Source organism: Taudactylus pleione, unplaced genomic scaffold (assembly GCF_031769625.1).
Source record: "Taudactylus pleione unplaced genomic scaffold, aTauple2 ptg000206l, whole genome shotgun sequence".
Taxonomy (NCBI): Eukaryota; Metazoa; Chordata; class Amphibia; order Anura; family Myobatrachidae; genus Taudactylus; species Taudactylus pleione.
In genome coordinates, this window is record NW_028284608.1 from 10,602,895 (window position 1) to 10,622,429 (window position 19,535).

General features: G+C 49.4%; 1 protein-coding gene across 3 annotated transcripts in view; it reads left to right on the plus strand.

The window, feature by feature from the left end:
• The window catches only part of PLCB1 (phospholipase C beta 1), an 808,463-nt gene that overhangs the window by 444,005 nt on the left and 344,923 nt on the right, over positions 1 to 19,535 (plus strand). For all 3 annotated transcript variants that reach the window (XM_088478043.1, XM_088478041.1, XM_088478042.1), the window contains exon 5: positions 10,346 to 10,425. In XM_088478043.1, the coding sequence (XP_088334169.1) occupies positions 10,346 to 10,425 (80 nt within the window). The remainder of the gene's footprint in view (positions 1 to 10,345; positions 10,426 to 19,535) is intronic.

The following is a 19,535-nucleotide window of genomic DNA, read 5'->3' on the forward strand; positions in this document are numbered from 1 at the left end:
AACCTCTCCATACTAAGGACGCTGATGCTAAGTCCAAAGTATATATTCCTGGACTTATTCGGGCGGTCCGCACAGCCTTGGTGATTGAGGACGAAGTTCCCCCAGCGGCTAAATCTAAGTATGCCTTTTTCAAAGATGTGAAGGGCGATGCCACAGTCTTTCATCTTTCGGGTCAGTTGGTGGAGGTGTGGAAACAACCTGGCAAAAGATACCAGCCGCAGAGACGCCTGGCGGTGGCTTATCCGTTCGCGGATAATTATTTTGCTAAGTGGGAATCCCCTCCACAGGTGGATTCTCACGTGACCCGTCTTGTCCGTAGTGCCACATTGCCGATGCCATCCATGTCCTCCCTTAAGGATGCTACGGACCGCAAGGTAGAAATCTGCCTGAAGTCCGCTTATTCCCTTGCAGGGGGGGGCAGCACGGCCGGCTATGGCCATTTGCTGGGTTGCCAGAGCGATGGAGCGCTGGGCGGATTCATTAGAGGCTTCTTTTGAATCCGACTGTCCGGCCGAACAGGCGGAGTTGATTGGCAATCTCCGTGATTCGGCCACCTACATCAACGAGGCGGCTCTAGACATTAGTACTCTGGTGTCTAGAATTTCTTCAGCAGCGGTAGCTGCTCGTCGCACCTTGTGGCTGCGATCCTGGAAGGCGGACGCAGATTCCAAGAAATGTCTGGAAGCGTTGCCGTTTACCGGAGAAGTTCTCTTCGGTCCGGATCTGGATAAGATTGTGGCCACGCTGGCGGCAGCCAAATCTGCTTGTCTTCCGTCGGCCGCTGCTCCTTCTGGTTCTGGACCATCGTCCTTTTGGTCATCTAGGGCCCAGGGCAGGCCCAAACCACAGTCGTTTCCTCGACAGGCTGGCCCTAAGAAATCGGTCAAGCCCCGGAAACAGGCATGGAGTACCAGACGACCGGCCCCCAAGCCAGATGACAAGCCTGCGGCCTGACGGTCCGGGTCTCCCCTTGGGGGATCCCAGGGTGGGAGGCCGCCTGCTGCAGTTCTCCCGGTGTTGGTCGTTCACTACGACAGACACTTGGGTTCTGGAGGTGGTCTCCCACGGGTACGCCCTCTCCTTCCGGCACAGACCCCCGGCTCGATTCTTCACCACGGGTCTACCATCAGACCGGAACAAGGCTACGGAGCTGCGGAAGGTATTGCACACTATGCTCCAGGCTGGAGTTATAGTGTCTGTTCCATTCTCCCAGAGGGACCAGGGTTTCTATTCAAATCTATTTTTGGTACAGAAACCCAATGGGTCATATCGTCCGATTCTCAACCTCAAAGCACTCAACAAGTCTTTGCGGGTCCCGAAGTTTCGGATGGAGACCCTACGGTCCATCATTCTGGCGCTGGAACCTGGGGACTACATGGTGTCATTGGACATACAGGACGCTTACCTGCATGTCCCTATTCTTTTGCGCCATCAAGAGTTCCTTCGGTTTGCAATCCGCAGCGACCACTTCCAGTTTCGGGCGTTACCTTTTGGCCTGGCGACAGCACCACGTGTTTTCACCAAGGTGATGGCGGTCATGGCGGCTTCTCTGCGGCTGCAGGGAGTCCGCATGTTGCCGTACTTGGACGACCTGTTATTGGTGGCAGGATCTCCAGAGCTCCTGTTACACCACTTGGACCTGACCATTGCACTGCTGCAACGGCACGGCTGGCTAATCAACTGGCAGAAGTCCACTCTAATCCCGTCTCGGAGGATTCTGCATCTTGGAGCCTTATTGGACTCGGGACAGCAAAGGATCTTCGTGACGGAGGACAAGATCTCTGCTTTACAGTCAAGGGTGCGCAGTTGTCTGCACAGCCGCCGGGTGTCCTTACACTCGGCGATGAGGTTACTGGGCTCCATGGTGTCGGTGTTCGACATGGTGGAATACGCCCAGTTTCACTCCAGACCTCTGCAGCACCTGTCCAAGTGGAACGGGCTGCCTCAGTCTCTGAAGTTCCAGACGATTGTGCTCACCCCGGAGGTTCGCCTGTCCCTTGCGTGGTGGTTAAAGACGACCCACCTCAACAAGGGACGTCCGTTCTGGGTTCCAAATTGGGTCCTGTTGACAACGGACGCCAGTCTTCGGGGCTGGGGAGCAGTTTCGGGTCCACACTTGTTCCAGGGCAGGTGGACGCCGACAGATGCGGAGCTTCCAATAAATATCTTGGAACTCCGTGCGGTCTTCAATGCTCTCCTGCAGGCACAGCGGTTTCTCCAGGGTCACCCGGTGCAGGTCCAGTCGGACAACGCTACCACCGTGGCCTACATAAACAGGCAAGGAGGAACTCGCAGTCGGGCGGCTCTCGTAGAGGTCTCTCGGATCCTGGTTTGGGCGGAGCGCAATCTTCCGGCCATATCAGCGGTCTTCATCCCGGGAGTGCTAAATTGGGAGGCGGACTTTCTAAGTCGCCAGGACGTTCATCCAGGGGAATGGTCCCTGCTCCCGGACGTTTTTCAACTACTGGTGGACAGGTGGGGTCTTCCAGAAATCGACCTCATGGCGTCCCGGCACAACAACAAGTTGCCGGTGTACGGGTCTCGCACAAGAGACGAAGGGGCGTCTCTGGTGGATGCTCTGTCCGTCCGGTGAACGTTCAGGTTCGCATACCTGTTCCCTCCGGTCTCCCTTCTTCCACGGGTAATCCGGAAATTCAAACAGGAAGGAGGGACGCTCCTGTTGATAGCTCCCGCGTGGCCCAGACGGCACTGGTTCTCAGACCTTCAGGGTCTGTCCGTGGACAGTCCTCTGCGGTTGCCGCTACGACCGGACCTTCTGTCTCAGGGTCCTTGTCTTCACCCGGAACTGACTCGGCTGTCTTTGACGGCGTGGCTGTTGAGACGGCCATGCTGAGGTCCCGGGGGTTTTCCAGCTCTGTGGTGCGTACCATGTTACGAGCTCGGAAACCGTCTTCCGCGAGGATATACCATCACGTGTGGCATACGTTCTTCCAGTGGTGTCGACCGAGAGGTTATGCACCGCGGGAGTTTCGTCTGTCTCGGATTCTCGCCATCCTGCAAGCGGGACTAGATCATGGGCTTCGCCTTGCTTCTTTGAAGGTACAGGTTTCGGCCCTATCTGTCTGGTTTCACCGTAGGATTGCTACAATCCTGGATGTGCGCACCTTTATGCAAGGTGTTCTCCGTATTCAGCCGCCCTTTGTTCCACCTGTGGCGCCTTGGGATTTGGCTGTGGTCCTGAGGGCTCTCCAAGGACCGCCGTTTGAACCACTGGGCTCAGTGGATATTAAATGGCTAACAGCTAAGACTGTTTTCCTTCTGGCCATTGCTTCGGCCAGACGTGTTTCTGAGTTAGGGGCTCTTTCTTGTAGACCCCCTTTCTTGGTTTTTCATGGGAACAGGGCAGTGCTCCGCACTCGGCCCGAGTTTCTTCCCACAGTTGTTTCCCAGTTTCATGTTAACGAGGAAATAGTTGTTCCGGCCTTTAACTTACCGGGTCTTTCCGTGGGTGAGGCCTCTTTGGATGTTGTGCGGGCCTTAAGGACTTATGTTGACCGCACTTCTTCGTTTAGGAAGTCGGACGCTTTGTTTGTCCTCTATGGCTTCCGTAAAAAGGGTTGGCCTGCTTCAAAGCAAACTTTGGCAGCCTGGATCCGTATGGCTATTTCTGAAGCTTATCTTCATGAAGGCCTACCGGTCCCTCCTTCTCTGAAGGCTCATTCCACTAGGTCTGTGGGTCCTTCGTGGGCAGCTCGACGTGGTGCCTCGGCAGTTCAGATCTGCAAGGCTGCTACGTGGTCTTCTGTCTATACCTTCGTGAGGTATTACAGGTTTGACACCTTCGCCTCTCAGGATGCTTCCTTCGGGCGGCGGATTCTCCTTTCTGCACAGGAGCGTCCCCACCCTTAAAGGATACTGCTTTGGGACATCCCCAAGGTATCCTGTGGATACCCTATGGACCCTGAAGTAGAAAATATGAGATATGGTAAGAACTTACCCTTGTTATCTCTATTTCTACGAAGTCCATAGGGTTCCACAGGACTCCCGCCCTGTCGCACCTGTGCTGCAGATGGGCTTTGCTCTGGTCACCGGTTTTCCGTCTCCCTCTGGTGAGAATGTGATTCTTGTATGTGTCCAGATCTTTGTTCTCTCTCTTCCTTCTCCTCCTCCGGCCTATGGCTTGGTAACTAACTGAGGTGCCTTGGCCCAGGGGCGGGGTATAGGAGGGGGACCTAGTGCATCCTGGGAGGCTGAAAGCTTAACTCTTTGGTGCCCTGCGACTGACGTCACACCTATACCCCAAGGTATCCTGTGGAACCCTATGGACTTCGTAGAAATAGAGATAACAAGGGTAAGTTCTTACCATATCTCATATTTTATTCCTGTGGAGACCAATGTAGTGCGTTTTATTCCTGTGGAGGCCAATGTAGTGCGTTTTATTCCTGTGGAGGCCAATGTAGTGTGTTTTATTCCTGTGGAGACCAATGTAGTGTGTTTTATTCCTGTGGCGGTCAATGTAGTGTGTTTTATACTTGTGGAGACCAATGTGTGTATATTTTTTTATGTGGGTGCCAATGTGTATGTTTTATTCCTGTGGAGGCCAATGTTGTGTGTATTTTTTTTTATTTGGGAGTCAATGTGTGTGTTTTGTCATTGGACACGCACGCCTTTTTGCCGGATGGTGTGCCTTGGCAGTTTTAAAACCTTGTGTAGTGTGCCTAGAGTTGAAAAAGGTTGAAAATCACTGATCTAGCACCTTCTAGAGAAGATAATAGCTAGAATCTGATTCGTTGCTATAGGCAACATCTCCACTTCTAAAACCCGCACTTTAGATTAATATACCTCCCAGTCTATATTTTCATTCCACATTAGCATGATGATGGCACCTCCACTAATATATCTATATATCTCATATTTATCCATGTGTATCCATCTGTGTATCTATCACATATCTATCTACAGTATCTATATATCTATCTCATATCTATCTACTCTTGTGTCTACTTGTATCTTTGCCGCTTGTGCAGTAAACGTGCACACGCATCGCGCCATGTAACTTGCCGCGGCTGCATTCGCACCTTGCAATCTATCTATGTCATGTCTATCAATGTACAGTATGCCTCTCTCTCTCTTTCCCTCTCTCTATCATACCAATCTCATACCAATCCATACTTGCCTACTCGAAAATCGGGTGCCGCTCCCGACCCCCCTGCAAGAGTAGGCAAGTCTCAAGGAATGGCCCCCGCCCCACCACGGGATGGGCGGCGGCCAGAGTGGAGGGGGCTGTCTGGTAGTCGGTAAGTATGTCTGTCTGTCTGCCTGCCGGTATACAATCGGGAAGCCGGCTGCCGGAATCCCAGCTTCCCGACTGCTTTATCCCGGCGTGGGATAAATGACCGGCGTCTGTATCTAGACGCCTGTCATTTCCCCGACGCCGGGAGACCGGCGCCCGGCATCCCGATCGAAGGGATACCGGGCGCCGCGAGTGGACAGCCGCGCGGGGGGAGGGTTAGGTTTAGGGCACCCAGGGGGGGACTTAGGGTTAGGCACCCCCCCGGGAGGGTTAGGGTTAGGCACCCCCTGGGGGACTTAGGTTTAGGCAGCGGGGAAGGGGGTGTTAGGGTTAGGCACTTAGAGGGGGGGTTAGGGTTAGGCACTTAGAGGGGAGATTAGGGTAAGGCACAGGGGGGCGGTTAGGGTTAGGCACCCCTAAGGAGGGTTAGGGGGTTAGATTAATTGATACTTACCTTACCACGATCGGGATTTCCAGCAATGTCGGGCTTCCGCTGCCGGGCTCTGCTGTTTTGTAGGGCTGCAGCTGCCGGGATTCGAACTCCCGGCTATGCGGCTGCCGGGATATCATACCGATCCCTGCCTGCCTGCCTATCTCTCTCTGTCTGTCTGTCTCTCTGTCTATCTATCTATCATAAAATTACATACCATTTTCTGCATCCAGATTTAGAGATAGATTTAGGGGCGTATGAATCAGGGCCGGCCTTCTGTTTTTTTAGAGCGGCCTCATGGCCGCTCGCATAGTTGTGGGTGACCACCCACAGCTATAGCGAGCGGCCAGGAAGATGGTCGCGATGGTCAAGGCCATCGCGACCATCGTGCTTGCGACGAGACCCTTGTGGTAGGGTCTCGTTGCCGCAAGCACTAGAGTGCTTTCGGCTCTAACAGAGCCGAAAGTACTCCCACTGACATCACTTGTGATGTCAGTGGGGCCGGCCCCAGACGGTAGGCGTTCCCATGGGAACGCCTCCGTCTGGGCAGCCATGCCCCCGGCCCGCCCACCAAAGGGAGCGTGCTGTCACTCAACATCGACAGCACGCCCCCTTTGGTACGAGACCCGGAGCGACGGTTTGCCTGTCGCTATCCGGGTCTCGCGCATGCGTATGCTCCGTCGTGCGCATGCGCACTGGACCACCATCGACCCGATTGCAAGCGCATAGCGCTTGCGAGCGGGTCTGAATCAGGCCCTATGTTTTAATAATCCCTCACTGTGTACTAAACTGAACCCGAAAGGACAACATTAGCGATAACTACTGTCCTTGTGAGTCACTTGACGTGAAATTTGCTGCACTGAGCTATAAGTACATACCAACAATTCATAACTTTATTGAAAAACTGCAGTTTCTACATAATAATGTAGAATAATAACATAATTTTATGAAAAGAAAAACACTTGATAAATAGGCCCCTTACACTTCTTCTTAATTATTTATTCGTTCCAATTATACAACACAGCACTGTACAGATAATGTGTAATTATTTACATCAGTCTCATTGGACCTTACAGTCTAAGGAACATGTTAATGGATTTTCTATCGCCCTGCATTGCGGTGATATAAAATATTTTTCGAGCTGTTCCCTGGCAGCAATGGTCAGCAGTGGTAAGAACAGTCCTACAGCTTGCCAGTCCTGGGAAGTGTCAGAGTGTATGTGTGAGAGCTTATCGCCTCCCGTTTGCGCACTGGGACTGGTTACCCGGGCTTTAAATGCCAAAATCAATAAAATAATAATAATAAAGTATGTGTTAAAAGAAAATATCTAATATATCAGAAAACAAATAGTAGCAAAAGGCAAAAATGCTTAATTTTAATAATAATCGTGTATTTCCAGTGGGCACCCCAGGCTAATGCCACCCTGAGATGACATTAGCGATCGCAAGTGAAGTTGTTACTTTGTTGCACCATCCGTTGTTGCGTACACTCGTGCTCGTCTCTTGTGCATGTTGAGTGCAAAAATACACAAAGATACGTTCAACAAAACAAACTTACCTTTAATTTTTCTTTACAAGTATTTATTGTATTTATTTTTATAAACATACATATATTGCTATTGTATATCTGTATTATTACAATTAGGTGCACTATATAAATGATATGAACATACAGATGTGTCCTCTTTTACTCCTTTTGCTCCATATGGCGCAAGACGCCTAGCTCAATCCCCGTGCGGAATATTTTTTCCTAAATTTTGCTACCTTGTCCTAAATTTTGTTTTTTAGGTTGTTTATAATGTACCAAGTACACAGGATAAGCGTTATGGGGGTGCAGTCCAGCGGCAGCCGGTTCCAGGAGACTTGCCTAGTCTTCCAAGGTGGTCCGGAGCGACTCTCGATTTTCGGGAGGTTCCCGGCCATCTCGGGAGAGTACGTAAGTGTGATGTGGACACATCTGTACTTGCAGTCACTTTCTCTGATACAGTGTGGTTCCCCTATACAGTTGCAGAAGGTGCTGTTATGTCGCTTTCTATGCAGATTTGCAGCTTAATGGAAGGAATTTGTGCAAACACCTTTTCGCAATTATAGAACAAAGGGGGTGGTGCTAAGATAATGCATCAAAAGGCTGCTTTGTAAAATGCCAATAGTACAATAAATAGATCCTGACCCAGAGAGGGATAATGGGCTGTCAGGTGACCTGTGCAAGAAGTTTTGGAGGCACAGAGAAATGTCTGAACATGGAATTCCTAGAACTCTGCTAAAGGTGATCGCCTAGCACTGCATTGTAGTGTCACAGACACAGGGCCTGATTCAGAGCTGTACGCTATTCCCATATTTACGCAGTTGGCTGATGTTTATATTATAGCGCATGTATCTATGTCACACGGCGCATGCGACTCGGTGCCTCTGCAATGATGCTTACAGAGAGGATTAGGTACAGAGTGATTGACAGTTAGGGACCGTCGACTGAGTCTATGTCAGCAGTTTCACAGGTGCCAACGTCTTAATTCCGTTACTAGTGGTGGCTCCAGGGGAAGGAGCCGGGAAGCTGACGGACGGAATCCCGACTGCCGGCTTCCCAGCTGTCTAATCCCGGCAAGTGTCTAATGACAGGCATCGAAATCCCAACGCCTGTCATTAGACTTACGCTGGGAGCCCGACACCTGGCTTACCGATCAAAGGTAAGCCGGGCGCGGACAGCCGCGGAGGGAAGTGGGTTAGGTTTAGGGCTCCCGAGGGGACTTGGGGTTAGGCACCCCCCAGGAGGTTAGGGTTAGGCACCCCCGGGGGGAGGTTAGGGTTAGGTACCCCACCAGGGGACTTAGGGGTTTAGGCGGTGGGGAAGGGGAGGTTAGGTTTAGGCACTTAGAGGTGGGATTAGGGTTAGGCACTTGGGGGGGAGGTTAGGGTTAAGCACCCCTAAGGAAGGGTTAGGGGAGGGGAATTAGGTTAGCGATACTTACCTTAATGGACGATCAGGATTTCCACCTCTGTCAGGCTGTCATGCTGTCACTGTCGGGATTTGAACTGCCAGCCAGGTAAATCATACCAATCTCCAGAGATGAGCTGCACAGTCCAAAATTTAAATAGTGGAGCCGCCACTGTAGGCCGTTTACCCATCCTGAAGGACCATAGGCTTTTTCAGGACTGCGATAATTGAATGATCTGCAACTGATGCTGCGTCTTTATAGGCAGATGCTCAATACATCTCCCGGCGACTGCAACATATACAGTATTTTCGCATAGCAGCTGCAAACAAAGACGCAACGGTGGCGGCATTAGGGTGCAACTTTACTTTGGGTGTGAAAAACTTTTTAACTGTAGCAAATATAAGTACAATACTAGAAAGGTCTATATTTGATCACATGACACAATACACCCTTTTACAGGAAAGGGTTAACTCTCTAGACCAGTGGTATTCAACATGCAGCCCTCCAACCACACATTCCCAGCATGCCCTGCCACAGTTTTAGCATGCCCTTATAGCAAAACTGGCAAGGCAGGCTGGGATATGTAGTTATACAACAGCTGGAGAGTTGTATGTTGAATACGTCTGCTCTAGATTGTAAGGAAGCACCAACATAACAAACACGATTTAGATACTATAGATCAGGGATGGGGAACCTCAGGCCCGGGGGGCTGTATTAGGCCCCGGAATCTTTTGGTCATACCCTCTGAGCTTTTTTCTGCTAGCCTCATCGGGGACACCCTAGCAGCCAGAATCTATGCAACAGTGCCACCTGGAGCATCCTTAGGACACTTCAGATGGTCACACCGCTGCCCTAACTGCTCCCCGGCGTATCCTCAGAATGCTCCGGGCATTGCTGTAATCACCGGCGATTGTGACCCCACCCCCGTGTGACATCAGATGGAGGGGTCGTGGCCTGCACCGACCCCGTAAATAATATTTTATAAATCAAAATGGCCCTCAGCAGAAAAAAGCTCTACACCCCTGCTATAGATCATCCTTGATTTGGGGGTTTGTCCTGCTGTCCGGTGTGGGATAGCTTTTTCCTGGTTGGGCTGGAAGCTTGCAATGTATATATGCTGACTTTCTGGCTGACCCCCCCGGGAGGGGGCATCCGGGTCGGTGCTGCAATGTGGGCGATGCAGGGGCGTGGTGGCGTGACTGCGTCATCACGCCCCCATCCCTCCAGGCCATGCGGGAGAGTCGGCCAAGTATGTTAATGTATATTCCATTCGCAGTGGTGACCGCCTGCTGTGCAAAGTTAAACAGAATTTTTTGGCATGTGTAAGGGACGGAGGCTGTACCGCTGCAGATTTAACATTTTAAAGCTGGGATGGACAATAAGCGTCCCTCCAGCTGTTGTTGAACTACAAATCCCAGCATGCATTGCAACCGTTTTAGCATGGCCAAATACTGTGCCAGGGCATGTTGGGATGTGTAGTTCTGCAACAGCTGGAGGGCCCCTTATTGCCCACCCCGCCTTTAGCTGATGGCAAACGTTGCTTGTGTAATGTATATATGGTTTTGTTAAGTGTTCACAGGTAAGAATGACATCAGACCTTGTTTACACCAGTGTTGTCTCCTTACCATGCAACATAAAAATATTTGGTTGGCTACAAAAGAGAGATCCTACTAAACATCTTATGGGTCCTGTACTTTAGCTAAAGCATGTTTATTTTATATCTACTTAGGAGTGGACAGATGAGATTTTCAATCTGGCAACAAATTTGCTGGCACAGAACATGTCCCGGGACGCATTTCTGGAAAAAGCGTAAGTAGCTTTATTATTTACCGAAACCCAGGATGGCTGCAGCTTTCCAAGCTAATTTCCTTTTTTCTTTTTGTTCGACATTTTAACCTTCATTGTTTATGATTAAATCAGATGTCACTTGTATAAACATCACTTTTCCTCCTGGAAGTATCTGAGGAGTAGCTGCAATATTGAACAGGCAGAGTGCAAGTTTTATAAATTAAACATTTATCAAGTATATACTTAAAAGAAAAAAAAAAAGAATTGGATATATTTACTAAGCCAAGAATGTAGTTTAATTTATTTAGTGTTTTCCCGTTTTTTTTTTTTGGGGGGGGGGGGGATACGGATGAGGAAGCAGCTGGGTCTGCTAAATGCATGCTGTACTTAAGGAGATGTGCAACACTGTGTTTACCCAGAATGAACACAACAATAAATCACTGAGGGGCCTATTCATCAACACTAAAATAAAGTTTTTAAGGACATTTTCCTTAATTAACCTTATTTTAGTATTCATGAAGAGACTTAACACAGGAGATATCACTGATATCTCCTGGTTAAGTCCCCTTGCGTTAATTTCCACATTCCCCTTATACATTAGTACAGTGGTTCTCAAACTCGGTCCTCAGGACCCCACACAGGTCACGTTTTCCAGGTCACCCAGCAGGTGAACAGGTGTGTTCATTACTCACTGACACATTTTAAAAGATCCACAGGTGGAGCTAATTTCACTTGTGATTCTGTCAGGAGACCTGCAAAACATGCACCGTTTGGGGTCCCGAGGACCGAGTTTGAGAACCTGTGCATTAGTACATTAGTATGGGGATACGGAAATTATGGTATTCATCAAATTCCGAAAATTATGCATTTTCGGAGTTTGATGGAGTTACTACTGTATCTGCAACTGTGATGTGGCGAATAGCAGGTGACACTTGTGTCAGCGTGGGCAAGTCCCCCAGTGTCTCCTTCCGGCTCTCTGGTCCCTCCTCTGACTCCGGTGGCTGCTCTGACATTGTGTTCTCCAAGCAGAACACAATAAAGTTTAGAAAAATAAAAAAGTTTTTTTTTTTTCTAAACTGTACTGTGTTCTGCTGGGAGAACACGTGTCAGAAAAGCCACCGGAGCCGGAGGCGCTGCAGCGGGCAGGTAAGTGCGAGACAGGGAGGAGTATGCAGAGGGGGGCACAAAATTACCATAGGTGTAGGCAGTGCTGCGCATGCGCTGGGCATACGAATGTATCAGCGCATGAGCAGCACTGATTCCAGCTGCGGTAAGTTAGTGTAGAGAGGGAAAAGTATCTATTTCCCAAAAAGCTGTCATCGCAAAAATGACAGCTTTTCAGAATACAGTAGATACTGATGGAGAGGAGGAATGATGAATTCCTCCGGTAATTAGGTAGAACTCCATGCAAGTTCTAAACCTAATTACTTCCAGAGAATGTTTTAGGTATAATGAATAGGCCCCTAAGTACCGAAGATAAATTAGGAGACTCACCTTATAGACTGTCTCTCATCATGCTATTCTGCTGTGACTCTAATCTCATATTGAACTATTATAGTCAAAGCATATATCTCATATGGAACTGACAGGTTTTTTTTTACTGACATTTATCTCTTATGTGGAGCTGCCCTCGTTCTGTAGTGGCTTTTACTCTTATAGAGGAGCTAATCTCATGTATGGAACCTGTCCTCTGCTGACATTTATCTCTTGTACAGAGCGTTCTGTGTTGTAGTGGCATTCTGATTTGTATAAATGTTCTTGTACTTTTCTTGTCTGATGTTAAATATTGAAATGCTCCTGTCTGGTTGATATTTTGATCTCCAGTTAAGAGCTATTCATTTATTTTTATATGTCACACACACAAATTACACAGCGCTTTACAGAGATTACTTCAGTCATTCACATCAGTCCCTGCCCCAATGTAGTTTACAGTCTATGGGACTGATTCAGCAGCGCACGCAAGTGCACTGTGGATCGCAGATTCCCGATTATCGGGAATCTGCGCGTGCGCAGAACCCATTCTGCGAGTGTGCAGAATGGGTCCTACGTAGTCACATGCAGAACCTTCTATGTCTCTGCCTGATTGCTAGGCAGAGGCATTTAAGGGGTGGTGCAGCGGCGTGGATGGCCGGTGTTCCCAGAAATGGGGACATGTCCGCTCCGTTTTCCAGGAGTGGCGAGGCCAGGTAATGCGTCGACTGACACAGTGTCCTGGACTCACAAGCTGGCCAGCCCAAGTAAGCTGAAGCTTACTCAGCTGGCCATCGACCCGGTACTGTCCACCATCGCGACCATGGACCACTGATGGTCGCGACGGTAATACTAATCTCCGACCTCCGTTGCATTGCTGGGATCGCAAATGCAGCAGGGGGTGTCATACACTTCCTGCTGCATTTTGAGAATAGCAAAGACGTAATTGCAAAGCTGCTTGCGTGCTGCTTTGCAATTGCAATCCTTGCTGAATCGGGCACAGATGCTGAAACCAGATTTATTACAGGTGTGTCCTCATACCTCTATCCTCCGTGTGCTACAAGTCACGTTACACAGAATGCGTGAACACTGTGCGAATCAGTAGCGCCGAGCATCTTTTCATGGGACTTTGTTTCTTAAATTGCATCTTATTTGCAAGCGATGCGCACAAGATATGACACACAAGCAGCTTCTGCTGATTAAAATGATATGCGGCATGCCTATATTCTGTGTGCGACTGCATGTGAAATGCTACGTTACAGTGTCAGCAGCTGTTTGGGGACAACTACTGGGGGCACTGCATAAGGGGGCACTGTATAAGGAACACTACTGGGGACATTTTATAAGGGGCACTGTATAAGGGGGACCACCACTGGAGGCACTGCATAGGGGGGACCACTACTGGGGCCACTACAAGGGGCACTACTCGAGGCACTGTATAAGGGTGCACTACTGGAGGCCCAATCCAGTATGTAGCCCCCCAATCCAGTATGTAGACCCACAATCCAATATGTAGACCCGCTATCCAGAGTGCAGAATCACTATACAGTATGTAGCCCCACAATACGATATGTAGACCCGCTATCCAGAGTGCAGAATCACTATACAGTATGTAGCCCCATAATACGATATGCAGCCACATAATCCAGCATGTAGTCCCACAAGCTTGTATACTATACATATTCATACTCCAGTATGTAGCCCCCCAGTCCACTATGTAGCCCCCCAATCCACTATGTAGATGCACAATCCAGAATGTAGCCCCCCAATCCAGTATGCAGATGCACAATCCAGTATGTATCCCAACATTTCAGTATACAGATGTGTCCTCGTACATCTAGCCTGAATACGCCATGGCGTGAGATGCCTGCCGCCAGGTCATGTCCAGCTCTTCTAGCACCGGGTGTCTTTTTCACATCTTTTTTGCTCATAAATGCGTCTTAGTTGCAATGTGATGTAATTTGATATGCAATACTTGTATTAGTGTCTGATTCAGAGCCGTCGGCTAAGGCGCGATTGCTCGCTGCCGGGTGATTGTAGCTCAGCGCGCATGCGTATAATTCGCAGTGCGCTTGCGCAAGCGAGTCTCAGCGACTGTTAATCGTGCGCTTGAAGTACTCAGACTGCCCGCTACTTTGAGTGACAGTGCCGTTTGTGGGTGGTAACAGGGGAAGGTGCTTATAAACGGGGAAGTGGTGTTGCGAACGCAGGCGTGTCAGGTCGTCAAAACGCAGTATAAAGGGCGTGCATAATTAGCAAAGTAGCGTCATTGTACACGTCACCTGCATGTATTTCAGCCAACACTGATCGCAGTGCTTGCGGCTGGGTAAGGCTACCTCAAGGGCTGCAAGCAGCTCCAATGGCTCTCGATGTTACAGATTAATCCTACAATTCAGGAGATGACGTGTGTTGCGAGTGGAAAGGAGGCGTCTTTATACACTAGCGAGCACTCAATGCCGTAGCTCGCTGCAGATTCAGAGACTCAGTCGCGCACAGATATACAAGTGTCACATATCAAATTAATCAGCACAGTCCGGCCTGGGACGGGTAGCAGCTCCCAGGGCATCACATCCTGGGCAACAGTAATGCCCTCGCTACGGCCCTGGTGGTGATAACTCTTTTCTGTGTCAAACAAAGTTGGAAAATAGGGTACTGCTTAATAAATAGAACCCTTTTGAATGCTCATGGAAGTGCTGCATAGTGATCTCATATCACATTGCACCCAATGTAGAAGCTACTAGTATTATCATTTATTTATTATCATTTATTTATATGGCGCCACAAGTTTTCTGCAGCTCCTTACAAAGTACATAAACAAATAGCTGACCAGTGACTTACAGTACAATACAATACAATGCAGGACAAGGACATGGATAATATACATTGCTTCATTAGCGACCATAACCAGGGCCGCAACTAGGGGAGGAGGCTGGAGGTGCGCATGCACAGGGTGTACCGCTGCACCCGCCGCCAGTTTCCTCTAGCCCGACGCCGCAGGGATGCTCCAAGCATTACGCCCGCTGAGATTTTCTTACCAGCGCGCGCCCGGCTCCTTCCCTGCAGCGCCGTGGTAGCCAGAGGCTGGAGTTCTCTCCTGCACTCCAGCTTCTGGCTCTCCCCACGGGCACTATGGGAGTGACTTCATGACGTCTCTCCCATAGTTCCGAGGAGCAGCTGGGCCGACCGGACGTGAGAGTGGGGGTTTAAGGTAAGTATTGGTTGGTTTTTTTGTGTAAGCGGCACTACTGGGGCATTACCGTATTGGCACTACTACAGGGGCATTACTACGGGGGCATTACCATATGGGCACTACTACAGGGGCATTACTATATGGGCACTACTACAGGTGCATTACCTCAGGGGGCATTACTATAGGTGCACTGCTGCAGAGTGCATTACTATGGGGGATTTACCAGGGGGGGAGCCAAATTATTGTTTCGCCCGGGTGACATAAATCCTAGTTTCGGCCCTGCCATAACACCCACATAAGCAGCAGAGCATAAACAACAACATGTTAGGTACCCTAGTGAGGAGTAAAAAGTAGATGAAAGTAAAGTAGGGAGAAACACAAGAGGGTAGAGGGCCCTGCTCGTAAGAGCTTACATTCTAAAAGGGAGCGGCAGACAAACAGGTGTGACACAGATGGGCAGACTAGGAGGAAGGAACATGTAGTAGCAAGTTCGGATGCGAGCTGAAAGGCTGTCATGAAGTAGTGGGTCTTGAAGGGATGCAGTCAGGAAGCCGACGATCCAAATGCCGACCGTCGGCTTCCCTACTGTTTAATCCCAACGCCTATCATTATCCCTTCGCCAGGAGCCCGACGATAGGCATACCGAACGAAGGTAAGCCGGGCGGCGGAGAGTTAGGTTTCAGGGCTCCCGGGGGAACTTAGGGTTAGGCACCTCCCTTTGAGGGTTAGGGTTAGGCTAGGGGAAGGAGTAGTTAGGGTTAGGCACCCCTGGGGGGAGGTTAGGGTTAGGCACCCCCGAGGGAAACTTAAATTTAGGCTGTGGGGATGGGGGGGGTTAGGTTTAGGCACTTACGGGGGGTTAGGGTTAGGCACTGGGGGGAGGTTAGGGGGGGGAAGACTAAGGTTAGCCAGTGTACTTACCGATCAGGATTTAGATGCCTGACGGTCTTCTGCTGTCGGGATTTGTTTGATTGTAGAGAGGTGGAGAGTCTGATGGGGAGAAGGAGAGAGTTCCAAAGGAGGGGAGCAGCACAGGCAAAATCTTTGAGCCAGGAGTGTGGAGGAAATAATCAGTTGGTATGAAAGGCGGCATGCATTAGTTGAACGAAGAGGGTGGACAGGAGCGTCAAGGGAGATGACATCAGAGATGTAACTGGGAGAAGATTGGGTGAGGGCTTTGTAAGCGAGTGTGAGAACCTTGATTTGGGTTCTGAAAGGGAAGGGTAGGGAGAGGGGAGGCAGTTGTAGAGCATTTGGAGAAGAAGTCGAGCCGAGCAGCAGCTTAGAGGACAGACTGGGGAGGAGAGAGATGGGATTTGGGGAGGCCAGATAGGAGGAGGTTACAGTAGACCAATCTGGAGATGACCAGCGAGTGTATAAGGGTTTTAGTAGCATCCTGGGTGACATAGGGTCTGATCTTGGAAATATTTTTGAGATGGAAACGACAGGACTGCGGGAGGTTATGGATATGTTGTTTGAAGGAGAGGGATTAGTCCAGGATAGCTCCAAGACAGCGCACTATGGGCCTAGATGAGATAGTTGTGCCATCAATTGAAATAGTGGGAAGTCAGGTTATGTGGGAGTGTGGGAAGACGATCAGCTCAGTCTTGGACATGTTAAGTTTAAGAAATCGCTGGGACATCCAGGGAGAGATAGCAAAGAGACAGTTGGAGATACGAGTCAGTAGAGAGGGGGAGAGATCAGGGGAGGAAAGGTAGATCTGAGTCTCATCAGCATAGAGATGATAATGGAGGTCAAAAGAGTTGATGAGTTCACCTAGAGAGGATGTATAGAGGGAGAATAGGAGAGGTCCAAGAACAGAACCTTGGTGAACACCTACTGTAAGAGGCTTTATATAGCTACTATACTGTAGCTGCTCATAATATTTAAAGTGCAGATAAATTAATCACCAAACCTTAGTTACTTTACCGGACACAAAATGATATTTTGGAAAACTTTCAAACTTTTATTTTGTGTGAGAGAAGATCCTGCTTAGGATTTTAACTTGACAAATAACTAAGACTATTTTAGCTGCATGTGTACATAAAGGCCCACATATTCATACATGCAGCTGGGAAAGACTGAAAGGTCTTATGGGACCTTTTCCAAAAGGAAATGGAATATGAAATTGGTAAATAATACAGAAGAAATTCTTAGGAACAAATATTTGTCACCTACTGCTGAAGTTGTTAACTTTATATTTAGTTTTCTATGTATTGCTGCAAGTTATGGGGCTGATTCAGATTTGGGAGCAATGAAGTAAAAGCAAGTAACTCTGCACCTGGACAAATAATGTTGCATTGCAAGGAGGGCGAATACACTTATTGATTTTGTACACTTGAAAAATAGTATATTGACTGCTATTACATGTAGTCCACAACAACTAGACAGCATTAATTTTACACTGTAATTTAGGCCCTACCAACTCTAAGGGGTCTATTGAAAATTTGCACTGATTAAATATCTGTATCAACACTTTTTGCAACAATACAATATATTTTAATTGCACCTTTCGTGTGGGTTTTCTCCTTCTCCCTAGCAGCTTAACGCAGCTGGCGAGTTCCTGCAGTATGCGCGTTACCTACTTTTCAGCTCTTTCCTCCGAAAGAAGCCCAGAGGAGAGATGCTGGTTAGAGGTGGGGGTTGGGCCAGGCAGTACACATCATTAGGCCCCGCCCTCTAATGGGGAATGCCGTGATTTGCGGGCCGACCGTGAGGGGGCGGGGCCAATATGATGTAATTTGTTTAGAAACGCGTCATGTTGGCCCCATTTACCCATGATTTGTGGCATTACCTTCCTTGTTAGGAAGTGGGCACTGGATGTGGGAGGACCAGAGATGTAGCGTGGATCTGTGGCGCCCTGAGCAAACACTTGCTGCGGCGCCCCCCCTCCCCCACACTGAACACACTTAACCACCCTTTAGTGAACACTTAACCCCTCCTTTATACTGAGCACATTTACTTCCAACTCCTACTGGGCACACTTATTTCATACCGCAGAGAGGAGGGACCGAGGCAGAACAGAAGGAGAAGGACAAAACCAGGGGGAAGGCGGAAGGAGCAAAACAAGAAGGGACGGAGCAGAAGGAGGAGGGACGGAGCCAGGAGGATGGTGGAACAGACCATGAGGAGGAGGGACAGAGCCAGGGGGAAGGTGGGACAGACCAGAAGGAGGAGGGACGGAGCCAGGGGGAAGGTGGAACAGACCAGAAGGAGGAGGGACAGAGCCAGGGGGAAGGTGGGACAGACCAGAAGGAGGAAGGACAGAACAAGGGGATAGGCAGAATAGAGTAGAAAGAGGAGGGATGGAGCCAGGAGGAAATGGTCCACGGTGGTCAGTAGTGGCTGTGAGGGGCAGTACGTAACTAGGGAAGATGGTGACCAGGGCAAATAAAAAAATGGAGCCCCTTGAAAGCTGTTCTGTAAAACTATATATTTTTATTCAAATAAATACACACTGGAAACGCAACTTAGGGAAGCCTGAGTCCAAGGCAAAACATCTATATGACAGCATTGCACACCACATTGTTGAATGGAAATTTTAAGTGAACGGAAGGGGACATGGGGGCCACCTAGGCATCTAGTGGAAGACGAGGGAGGAGAAGGTGTGTGGAGAGTGAGTAGAAAAAAAAAAGGTGTACGTATGGGTTTGGGAGACATACGCACAAAGGGGGACATAGGGACGCTCTTGCTCAGATGGCTTAGGATAACCTATAAGTTCAGTGATGTTATTAAAATGTCAGAGCATTTCACTACAGTCTGCTGTCATTACATAAATTATATACCTGTGTAGCCCCTTTGTTCAAAACCATACCCCAAATCTGCCGGGATGCAATCGAGACACCGGCTGACGTGATCCCGACAGCCGGCTTCCCGATTGCTTTATCCCGGCGTGGGTTAAATGACAGGCATCTATATCTAGACGCCTGTCATTTTCCCGAAGCCGGGAGACAGGTGCCCGGCATCCCGATCGAAGGGATGCCGGGCGCCGCGAGCGGACAGCCGCGGGGGGGAGGGTTAGGTTTAGGGCACCCTGGGGGGACTTAGGGCTAGGCACACCCAGGGAGGGTTATTGTTAGGATAGAGGGAGGGTTAGGGTTAGGCACCCCCGGGGGGGACTTAGGGTTAGGCACCTCCCCGGGGGACTTAGGTTTAGGCAGCGGGGAAGGGGGGGTTAGGGTTAGGCACTTACAGGGGGGATTAGGGTTAGGCACTTGGGGGGAGGTTAGGGTTAGGCACCCCTAAGGAGGGTTAGGGGGGTTAGGTTAGTATATACTTACCTGAGGACGATCGGGCTTTCCAGCGCTGTCGGGCTGCCGCTGCCGGGATCTGTCCATCTGTCGGGCTCCCGCTACCGGGAATCTGTCGGTATTTCATACCGATTCCAATCTGCCAACCCTAGTTAAAAATAAGATCTCAGATCTGTGGAAGAAACCCAATCACTCACCCCTCCTGTGCTCCCTTGTTGAGT